Source organism: Siniperca chuatsi, linkage group LG18 (genome assembly GCF_020085105.1).
Source record: "Siniperca chuatsi isolate FFG_IHB_CAS linkage group LG18, ASM2008510v1, whole genome shotgun sequence".
In the NCBI taxonomy this organism is placed as follows: Eukaryota; Metazoa; Chordata; class Actinopteri; order Centrarchiformes; family Sinipercidae; genus Siniperca; species Siniperca chuatsi.
The window spans coordinates 7,317,884-7,330,227 of NC_058059.1; the positions used below are offsets into that span (position 1 = coordinate 7,317,884).

The window sequence follows — 12,344 nt, forward strand, 5'->3', positions numbered from 1 at the left end:
AGGCCATGCCCAAAATAAAACATTTTGAAAGCGAGTTAGTGAGGAACAGTTGACCTAATAACATAGAGGCCATCGAACACTCACACATGAAAGGCCTGACTTAGGCTGATATTTTCAACAAACTAAAGGTTTTTCACTTTATTCTTTATTGGTTCTTGCCTATAATTACAAGGTTCATATATTATAATTGGGTACCACTTTCAAATAAGGTGCCCTTTATAAATGTGGTTTGTTGCAACAAATGCTTTTGTTAATAGTTAAACAAGACTAGGAGTCTACAACTGTGCTAGCAGCTCTGTGAGGCTTTACTTAAGTGGCCAGTATACTCCATCATAACTGCTTATCGGACAGTCAAATGGCTTCGGAAACCCCCTCCCCCCACACCTTTCCAACATCGGGTTAGGGGGAGCTGTGTCTGAACATTTCTGTGACTTTTCAGAACCGACAATCCGACATTCACGCCCATTTCACTCCGTAATTGGCCAGCTGTATGGAGTTGAGAAAGGAGCCAGGGTTTGAACTTTTCTCTCGTTAAGGGATCACCAAAGGTTTTACAATTCACCCTGAGGGGAACGTGAATGTCTGTACCAAATTTCATGGCAATCCATCAAATAATAGATGTGATGTTTCACATCTGGACCAAATTCCATTTATTTATTATATATATATATATATTCTTATTAACATTTGTAACTGCAGACTTAGTGTCTTATTAGAAAGTGAGAAACTCATTAATTGTTAGGTGCCATGTGTTAGAAAGTTTTACCTGTAATTGTGTTTCCTTCACTTGTACATGAAGATGTTCTTTCATGCTGCTGATTCTCGCCTTTGGGACCTTCACATGGTACTGGGAGAAAATTTTGTAACACAACATCGCCTGTATGGAGCTGACACAGCAACTCTCATCAAGATGATAAGAGTGCAAGATACCTGGACTAAAACAGGCAGATGTCAGCTGTGCAGCCTGGCTTCGCAGAACATCCTTCAGCAGACGGCAAAGCTCAATGATCAAGACCCTAAATATGTGTTGAAGTCAGCACATTTAAATTTTTCTTCACGCTGTGTGTGTCTGCTGGTAGTGCTGTAGATAACCTACCATAAAAATTCAAGCACATCTTTGACAGGGCATGTCTTATCTTATTAGTTGTGAAGAGTAATTAAATTGCTGTAATGCTGTAGTTGCTCCAGTTGTTCATAAATCAGCCACACAAACAAATTTACTCAACTTAGGTTTTCGTACCTGTAAAATGTGATGTTTCTGGTGTTTAATCATAGTTTGTTAGCATTTGAATGCACTGCACAAACATACGGTAAATTATGTGTTTTCTCATTTCACAGGCTTCATGAAAATGAGATGAGATTTAAACCTCCATTGTCTGCCTTTGAGTTCCAACGTCTCCTGTACAACCTGACAGCTTTCAGAATCAGCAACGCTGGAGGACACAACTGTAAGTGTTTGTTTGCCTCTACAATCTGTACAGCATACAACACAGTATGCTGTACAAATCCATACTGTACAAATTACAGTATGGACAATCATGATGACAAAATTATAAATAGATTGTAACATGTATTGTGTGTGTGTGTAAAGACTCTGCATTGCCATTAATGAATGCAACACAATTAGTTTAGGAGTCTTTTTTGCTTATTATTTTAGGGATGTTTGTCTTTTAACTTGACTACCGTGTCATTATATATTATTATTGACTTTTTCACAGTGCATTGTGACATACCATAGGAACATGGTTGTGTGTACATGTATATCTGTGACGGCATTTAGGCATTATGGTGGAAAAATAAACATTATGTAATATTATTGCTGAATGAATGGCCATTTACAAATAATACCAAAAAGATTAACATTTTTATTAATAAAAAATACATTTTCATCACACAGTAGCACAAATTATTAAAGCCGCACCAAAGAGAGTTACTGAAACAATGTCAGTGTTTGTATTCAGGGAATAGTTCAACTGTTCCAAATATGGCTTAACAAAAAACGGGACATTTATTCCCAGATGTTAGGATCTAGTTTTTGAAATCCTCCTCTCATTTTTATCATGTCCTTCCTCCCTTTCTATCTGATAGTCTGTATTGTAAAGTACAGGCAGGATCTGAGAGGCATTATGGCGGATTAGAGCACCAAGAAGACAGAACAGCTGGCCAAAATCACCAGCTCTCTCACACTTACTTACACCATTTTAATTAGAAGTGCAGTGTAGGCATAGTGACACACACACTCTTGTGTAGTTCCACATGCACTTGCGGATACAAAAAGACTGGCAAAGAAGATTGCGCACACAGAAACAAAAGCACATTCATGCATATTCCATCAAACTGTTTCCTGTAGCCACCCACCCACGTGAACGTGCAAACAAAGTCAAGCACACAGTTTACACTGCATCTACTGCACATCACAGGGGAGAAACTCTGTTAATGATTTGTGTTAGGTCTGAAACTCATTCTCAAACAGTGTTAGAAGTGCCTTATCGCTCCAGGCTGCGCTGCAAACTTTAATTTCAAAATCCCATAAAGCTGTCCTCTCATCTTTCTCCTCCTTTGCTCTTTAAATTTCTCTCTGCACCACGGAGAGTCTCTTATAACACTGTATTATTTTAATGAAAGTATTGTCTTTAGACTATAAAGCTAGGCTTTGACAGCAGTCACAGTCAAGACCTTTCATTTTCTCTGCCACAATTTTTGCTTTGAACAGAGAGCATAGGCATATTGGAAGTTTATGAGAAGTCAATGACTTAATGGCTTGATGTACAGGTACCTAAAGAGACCTAAATTGTCATAGTCTGCAGGACTGCTCTGAGCCACTCAAGGGAATTAAAATCTCGACTGGTCTGACAAGGTTTCTTGGAGAAAGGATTGATGGAGAGAACTTGCACAGCATGACTTAAAATGAAATGTTTTTAATTAACTGAAACATAGGGTACAGTGTCTGAAAATGGTTTTAATTGCACATTCTCCCCTGTTGAATGAGCTAATAGAATTCAGGAGGTAGAGGAGAGTAAAAGGGTAGAGGCTAAGGCGAGTCATGGAGAGGGAAGTGGACAGGCTTGCCTACTGATTATCCCTCAGAGGTGCAAATGAACTGGGTTTCAACTGGATTTCCCTCATTATTTAGCTGCTCATTCACACTTGATTTATTTTATATCTGACACAGCTATATAGTCATACATGCACAGCATATTCTATCTATCTGTCTATCTATCTATCTATCCATCTGTCTGTCTGTGTGTCTGACGGTCAGTCCGTCCATCCAGCTATCTGTCTATCCATCCATCCATCCATCCATCTATCGTGTGTGTCTTCAGTGAGAACAGACACAGCAATGGGCCAGTAACAAAAGTAATTTTGTGTTCTGTGGCTGTGCTTTAGAGAGTACAGGGTGAAAGGGATTCGGTTCAGGATGGCCTGCCCCCATCACTATTCATGAGAGGAGAGAGGGATCTTGAAACCCCACAGGAACTGCACATCTGACATACCTCCACCGAGTCTCCTGTCTCCTTTTCTTCTTGTCTTGCTCTGCTACAGTGATTTATTCATTTGCTATATGAAAGATTCCCTGGGTGATGAGTGTACGTGTGTGGGCGCATGCGTGCACACGTGCGCGTGCAAGTGAGCATTAAGTGTGGCATTTACGGACGTGTGGGTGGATGAATCTGTTATTGTGTGTGTGTGTGTGAGTGTATGTGTGTCAGACTGTAAACTGTAAACACAGGCCAGAACCTGTAATGAGACAGGGAGGGAGGGACAGCACTGAAGCAAATGCTAATAACCTACTGCTTAACAAGATACAGAGACCCACACACATGCACAGACACACACACACACACATTCCCCTATTTCCAGAGAAAATCAGGTGCCCGAAACACTTCAACAGGCCTCTGGGGCAACAATTATCAGTTTACTACTGCTCTTTGTAAGCATCGGTTTCATGACAAAGCGCTGTTCCCATCTTTTCTCTTCCTTCCTCTCCAGACACATCGCAGCTCGCAGGGGTAACCCTGACCTCAGCTTTCATCTCCTCTGGTCCAGCCAGCCCTCCTGCCCCCTGGGTGGAATCTTGTTCCTGTCCCCTGGGTTTTGCAGGCCAGTTCTGTGAGCGGTGCGCCCCGGGATTCACCTGGGAAGACCCTGGCAGAGGGCCTTTCTCAACATGTGTGCCGTGCAACTGCCACCAGCATGGAACCTGTCACCCAGAGACAGGTAATAAGTGAAACACTTACAGTATATGTGGCATGTACACAACTGTATTCAAATGATGAATATGGAAAATGTCAGGAAGGCATGATGACTTTGGTGCCACTTCACTGACAACCAATCAACAATCTTTCTGTTTCAGTAACTCCTGTACATGTAGAAAAGCCTAAAACAGCCTGAAAAGTGAATTCATAAATCAAGTACAGAGCATTTTATATTTAAAGAAGAACTCCACCAGTTTTACTTGCCAAAGTCAATTTACTAGTCTCAGGGAGTGCTCCACAGCCTGTGAAAACAGCTTTACAGTGTCTTCTATGGCTTTGGAGGACCTTTGTCAAGTTTAAGAAAATATATCGATATACTTCAGAAAGTATATATCGGCTTGAGCTTGAAACTACAAATACTCAACGGAAAGACATGCGCTGAGTCCAGAATCACTCCCTATTTACTATATAGTGCACAATGTTTACTGCCCTCCATTTTATTTGAGTCTCTGAATTCTGAGTGTGTAAATTTATCCACTATATAGTGCGTTCAAAATTCCACAACTGGTATGTACACTACTTTCTGCTAATAATCCCACAATGCATTGCTCTGCATTTTATCAATGTGAAAATTTGTGTTGTGTGACTCTACACCTGTTGTTGATGACGCAAAATGATGATGATAAGTAAGAGTCGGAAATCTCCGTTTATGTCTCACTACAAGTGAACAGAGGAGTGGTCTCAGACACAGGCATGGTTATTTACCAGTCAGAGAGGGTCTAGTGCTGCGTTCATGTAACATCGGAATTTAATGGATATAGTGTCAATGCACAGTACTTGTAACCCTGACATGACCAACTCTGTTGTTGAATTGTCCAATGACGTTAAGGCTTGCAAGTCGTAAACATGGGAAATCTTTCCGATCTCTGCGATTCAATTTCAAGTTCTTTATTGTCAGATGTAAGCTATCCCATATGATGTGAACGCGGCATGATAAAAGATGGCTATCAAGATGCCTCGTTTTTGGATATTTCAGCCTCTGCTTCATCAACTAAAAACATTCTTTATGTAATCTGTCTCTTGCAAGTCCCCAACTTCATGGAAGTACAATACTACATCACTGGAGTAAGGAAAGTAAATCAGATCCATCATTATGTTTCATTATCTTTATTGCATTTAAAGTCGTAGCTTCAAACAGGTTGTAAAAAAAAACAGTTTAATCATACTCGTAAGACAGAATTTTCTTTTGAATTTTCATTTAACATAGCTTGAGTACGGTGATTCAAGTCCACCATTTCACAAGTCAGTGCTCAAAACTATTACCACTATTAGTATTGGTCATGGCAACATACTTTGCTCAGTGTTAAGAAGAACGTAGTATTATTATAGAATATTAAACTGATCCAAGTTGCTATTTAGACAATGAAGCCATTCTTCTGAAGCATCCAGCCAGAGTTACATGAGATGAAGGATCATCAGAGGTTGTCGAGACAATATTTCCTGTCACTGTGCCTCTGAGAGAGCAGAGGGAACAGAAAGAGATGCAGGCTGCTTGACTGAAGCATTTTTCTGTGTCTTTCCAGGACTGACATTCAGCCATCATCGCTTCAAGGGAATGTAACTCATTCATCCCTCAGGAGCATTGGCAAGCTATCACTCAAACTGAGAACTGGATGGCTGTACTAATACAGCTATATACCCATTTCACACAACTAATCTTTATAATAACAGCTAAACTAGAAGTGTGTATTTAATGCACCTGTCAGTTTATGGGAGATAATAACAGCAACTGCAGTATTCTTTCAGATTCATATCCTAAACCCAATGTCCCGTAAATGGCAGAAGTAAAACAGCAGCTGTTGGGTGTGTAAACAAGTCAACCTCTTTGCAGTTATTTATATGTGTGTGTCTGTGAGTGTGTATTATATGCACTGGATTTCTCCTTGAGTCTTTTCCACACTATCTCGCTCTCACAGCTTTAAACAAGTCCCTCCATCTCACCAAGAGCAGACAACTCTCCCATCCAAGGTCCCACCCTCCATCTTTTATCTTTCCTCAATCTCTTTCTTCCTCTCTATCTTTCCCTTCTACCCTCAGCCTTAAAGTATCAGAGATCTGACCTAGTTAGGAGATGCCTGAAGCTTTGGCTGTAAGTGTGTGTTATGTTTTTGACTGTGTGTGTGTGTGTTTATATGATTGTGTGTGTGCGTCTGAGGTCCGGAAGAAAGTCTGGTATCACTGCCTGCCTGCCTCCCCTCTAATTAGACTTGTTAACCGCCTCTTGGCTAATGATGTCTAATTTGCTTGCAAATTTCCTGTGTCTCTTATGTCTCTTCTCAATCTGGATGTCTCTTTCTCTCTCACACACACACACACTTGTTCTCTCTGCCTCTTCTTGTTCCCCAGACTCCCTAGTCAGCCTCTTGCTGTCTTCTGCTTCCTTCTTCCTCTCAGCTAGGATTGCACCTGCTCTCCACAGTCACCTTGACTTTGTTTTTAGTGTCCTTGACTCCCTTCTGTGCTGACTCCTCAAGTTTTCACTTCCTGTCTTTCATAGATATATTTCCTTTGTATTAATATAGTATCCAACATTCAGTTCTTTCATGCGATGTGTAATTTGTAAGTGCTTTTATCTAGAACAGGATTTAGTGCCAACAATAACTTCAACCTAAATCAGAGAGCAGATGTGAGAGGAAAAGTGGTGAGATAAAAAATAAAAAGTCAAAGTCTATTTTTCCTGTTCTTTAAAAAGATTGAAGTGATTGATTGAGTCAGAATGTATGAGAGAGTTTTCAGGGCAGTCTGAACACTAATGTGCCTATTATTTAATAATGAACCTGTTTTTTCTTGACATCAAAGTAGGTTTGGTTTACACTCAGCAGGTTGAGCTTAGCAGCATTTTTAGCATCTTAATAGAGTTCACCCCTGACAAGTCCCCACAGAGTGTGAGGATTTTTTTATACACACACACGCTTCTCAGGATGTTTTAAAAATATTTACAAGACACAAGTGCCATGCAAATGATGAATGAGTGTTAAATATGGAACACGATGTGTCCTCTGAGTCATGGATCAAAAATCCTTTGGCACGAAGCTCTTGGGTTAAAGAGCAATAGCTAACTATCAGTAAAGGAAGGTAGTTAATATTAGCCTCTTTTTTTTTTTCAAATGGATGATGATGGCACGTCATCTTCTGAAGGCCTGCTGGCTTGTCTTTAATTAAAAAAAGGAAGCAAACAAACAGCAGAAGCTCTCCATAACTCTAAGTTCAGGTCAAGGGGAACTATCAAAGTAAGTTGATTAGAGACACCCTGATCATCATTTGTTACCAGAAGGGCGGACCAACCTGCTGTTTCTCCTATCAGAATCTTAATTGCTGTATAATTACCTAACGACTTGTATCATCATGCAGGGTGTGCCCACAGACAGAACTGGGATGGAGTTTATTCACTGGCTGCCGAGGGAAGTTGCAGCCAATGGTGCGTCATAATCATGATTTATTAACACTCTCTAAGTTGTGTCGGATCTATTTGCTGTAGCGCAACACAACAGATTGGAAATGTTAATATTTGTGGTGGGACGAGCAAATTGCGATTTCCTGCCGAGCGCTGGTGCTTCAGGGCTGATGAAGTGAAACATATGTCCTTCAGATACAAAAAAAACTGTGTGTGTAGTGCATGTGTTTCCACAGTTTTGGACATAGTTTCAATTCAGTGTACCACTGGACTGGACATGTGTTAATTGCATACACACCATCCATAAAATTAGGTTGAGGCTATAATTTATAAGCTTGAGGGAGAGTGTTGAGGAAGAAGAGAGATGATTGTAATGTATAGGTGAAGTGGAGACACTCAATTTTCTCTGCAGCCCACACTGAAGGCGAGCGCTCATTAATCACTTAAACAAATGAAATATATCGACGACACTGTCGTCACTGCTGGGTATTGAGCAGTAGGGTGCTTTATTAGAGTTCCTCTGTTAGCCCTGTTCTCTAATAGACCTGTGTTGGTCCTCCATGGTGAACCATACAGAACAGTGTCATCTGAAGAGGTGTTTGAACAAATATTAGTGATATGAGTCTAAAATGAATACAAAGGACGGATTGCCACTTTGGTGATCCCTTAATTTTTCATCTAGAAAATACCATAATTTTAATTTGTCCAATACAGTGGTTTATGCCTGAAAAATTAATGACATTCCCATCAGCCTTAGATGTGCTTTGTTTTTAGTGCTAATTAGCAAATCTTAGCATGCTAACAAGCTTGTTTATATTTTCTTAAATCAGTGTCAATTCTACTGTAAGTCTTCAAAAGGAAATAATCTAAATTTGGACTAATCATGTACTACAGATACAAAACCTATTGTAGAGAGAGGTTTCATCATTTGGATCCTCAGTCTCATCCGTCTCAATGCCTTTCCCCATTGTCCTCAGCCATATTGCTACACAATACAGTATAATTAACATACAAAACACAATACTAGGCTAATTTGGGATAAAACTGTGGTTTAATATTTTTTAGTTCAAATGCCAAAAGCTTTCTGTTTTAGCGAACCACACCTAGGGAATCATTTGATGAATTTACTCTTCTCCTTATCATATATATCATTAATGAGAAATCACATATTAATTAGATTAAAAGCCCATTAACTGCACTTCCCAGTTTTTTTTTTTCAATAAATCTCATGTGCAAAAACCTCTTGGGCATTCTTATAATGTGATGCACTCGAAAGTATTAAAGATTTGAAGATGTGGATCTAAGTGATCTTTATTTGTGTCTGTACATCCACACTGCATCCACATGTTTTCAACACTTACTTTAGATCTAGCTATAATCTTACAGCTATTAAGAAGGCCAGCTATAGTTAGCTGCATTCTGCTGACCACAAGTACCTGGATGCAGCATGTGGATCTCCTCTACAAACCCCAGAATAAATAAGGTATTTCTGTTCCTTGTTCTGTTTCATAACAGCATATGCTTGTTTCTCACTTTGACATTTGTGCGGGGCCAAATTTTTGAATAATGCACAGTGGTTTTGCATAGCTAAATGTCACGCCCACTGCAGTCTGGTGGAGGAGGTCGGGAAACGGAAGCTTATTTTGGTCTTGGTCTGTGAAAAGGAACAGACCACCAGGGGCTCCTGCAGCAAAATACATTGAAATCGGCCTAATAAAGGCCATTACCTGTACCTGTCTCATTGCATCAATTATGGTACAGATGAAGAAATTACCAAACATGCTGCTCACTGCAATACTCATTAGAATGCTAGGTTAAAATGGTGGATACTGTGAGTCAGTGTTTACCAACAAAGGGCTGCTTTAGAGTAAGATGGAGGAAGCCAGGGCGTGCATTTCCCAAATGCCTGCTTAAATGCCATCTCCAGCTCTCTGAGGTCATTAGTTAGAAAAATCTATGGGAGAAAGTTGAGGCAGACAAACTGATAGAGAGTGAAGCTGGCTCTGGTGCTGGCTTATTCAGCCCCCTAATCTCTCTGGTGGGCTGTATTTGTTGCAAGCTAAGCCCTGAGATGCCTGGCCTGTATCAGCGTGATGGGATATGTGGAGCGACAGTGAGGGCAAAAAACACAGATGTAGTCAGTTAGAATGTATCTTACCATGTAATTTCTCCTGCTGATCCTTTTCAGCATGCTTTACTTATCTCTTCACAACCAGTGCATTTATTTTACACAAAAATAAACAGAAAGATAAACACTGTGCACACTGTCTGTTTGCCTTTGGTTTCCAGTCACACTGTCAGAGATCACTGGTTTGAAAAGGTTTCAACCTTTCCCTTGATGAAATTAGTTTAGACAAGGAAAACTTAGCACAACCAACCTGGTGCATCACCAAAATGAATAAAAATGAGGAAGTTTCCCCTGCCTAAAAACAGCAGATATGAAAAGAAGACCTCTAGAAAAGAAGTAAACTACACACTTCTTTACAAAAAAGAATAGAACTCTTCCACCTTGTTGTGGCTGGTGATATAACATGTTGTGGCTGGTGATATAACATGAAAATAGAAGGAACTGGGAAAATGTGATACAATTAAAGGAAGCACTTCCTCAAAGTTGCTGGACATGCAAGAGACACATTAAACAAGACTAAGAGTCTGCAGCCATGCTTAGCCACTTATATATGTATAATGTTTACTACATTCACCATCTTAGTTTAGTGTCTTAGCATGCTAACATCTGTACACCAGAGGCTGACTGGAATATAATTCATTTGCAGGTATTTTGTCATAAACCACAGCACTGGACAAATTTAAATTTTGACCTGATGATGATGGCACTAGATGAAAAGTCAGAGGATCACCAAAGGATTCACCATCTGGGGACCATGAATGTCTTTAGAAAAAAACATGCAGTCTAACTAATAGTTGTTTGAATCTTCAGTCTCCACCAAAGTGGTGGACGGACAAACATTACCATCCACTAATGTGGCTAAAAAGAGTTGAAAGAAATAAGTATTTTTGTCTCCACCTAATGCATTATGTCACAGTACTTGTTTAAAGGTGGAGTATGCGATTCTAATCCAATACACATCTTTTTGTCAAATTCAGTGCATATCTCCTCACGGTCCGCTAGCTGTCCATTCAGTATGTTCGCTGAAAAGAAATCCAGTGTTTGTACACAGCCCTGGCTCTGTAAATGTGAAACAAACAAAGTGGCTCGACTGAGCCACACAACACTATTCCAGCCATTCCAGCCATGATTTGTGTGTCAGGTAGCGTTAAATGACTTGCCCAAGGACATTCAGCTTACTTTCTAGTTTGCCAAGATATGCTGCTGTTGTGATGTGTGCTATAGTAGCAGGAGAGTTGTGAGTATCGCTGTCTGGAGCTGGTGTGCTGCCTCTGGGAAACGGCTCGTCCTCTCTGGCTGTTAGCGTCACTGCAGCAACTGTAGTGACAGTTTGCTAACCCACAGCTTAGCTAACATTAGTTACATTACTTGCTGTGTCGTTGTTCGCTCAGAATCATGGTATTTGTCATGGTATTGGATTTCTCCAGAATCACATACCCCACCTTTAAGTCCCAGAGAAAGTTACACCCTTGTTGTTAAATCAACTGAATAAAGTTGCAAGATTTTCAAACACAATCAGTCTAGGATAGTTATTTAGCAGCTTATTGCATCAGTTTCATGAATGGATTGACATTTCAGTAAAATACACAGTAAATCATTTATCCAGCTCCTCTATAACAACTAGGTGACCCAGAGCTATGGCGAGACAGCATGAGCTACAACCACTGCTGTTAGTGAGTTCCAATCCCTGATACCCTAGGGCCTTGGCCACAACAATTTGGCTGACAGCCTCTATACACAAAACAGGAATTGATGCATTTGTTTTCCACAGTCACAGTATGACAAAACATATTTCCCCAGTCATCCGTATTGTGCACATTATGTATGGGGGTGGACAGAATATACGGCCCCTCCTCCTTTCCTTCAACATCCTCCCTCTCTCCTCTGCAGCAGTCCACTCATTCAGACCCCACTGACAAGCCACATCTGCAGCAGCAGGCGATGGCAGCATATTTGTGTTAAATTAAAGAGCAACATCACCATCAAACAGTCCTGCAGCAGATTCTACCATTCTACCATTGAGGCCTCAGAGTTGCAGACAAAATTGTCTCTCGCATTAGTAAATACATTTCCTTGGCCCAAAGCTTTTTAATGTTCCATTGGGCTAAGTAGACAAGCCTCCTTGAAAATGTAGAGGTCTTGAAAAGCTCATATTTTTGACATCCCAACCATGTTGTAATTTGTGCTTATGTAAAGCAGATAAATAGAAAAAATGTAGGCTACATTTTTTTAGGCTAGCAATATTTTGTTAAAATGTTTTCACAATCACATTAAAAGGCATTTGTCGCTGTGGAGCAAAGCAAAAAGCAGCCTAAACAGTCACATAACTTGTTGCATAAGTATGTTGCTTTGGACTCATGGGACTTGTTTTACTTGTATTTCTGGGCTCACACGTCATCCAAGACCCGATACATTGCCCTTCTCCTTCAGAGAGACCTCCCAAGATGGTGCAGAATGACATGCAATGATCTTTAGAAACTCAATTTGGTCAGTAAATAAATGAGATTTTGGGGGCAAGAATGTAATAACAGAAGAGAGCCACGCGCTGATCTTCTCCTAAACAAAA

At 40.2% G+C, this 12,344-nt stretch overlaps 1 protein-coding gene across 1 annotated transcript in view; it reads left to right on the forward strand.

The window, feature by feature from the left end:
* Window positions 1-12,344, forward strand: part of lamc3 (laminin, gamma 3) — a 101,367-nt gene that overhangs the window by 70,209 nt on the left and 18,814 nt on the right. The window contains exons 11-12 of the mRNA XM_044175459.1: window positions 1,339-1,448; window positions 3,991-4,218. Coding sequence (XP_044031394.1) covers window positions 1,339-1,448; window positions 3,991-4,218 — 338 coding nt within the window. The remainder of the gene's footprint in view (window positions 1-1,338; window positions 1,449-3,990; window positions 4,219-12,344) is intronic.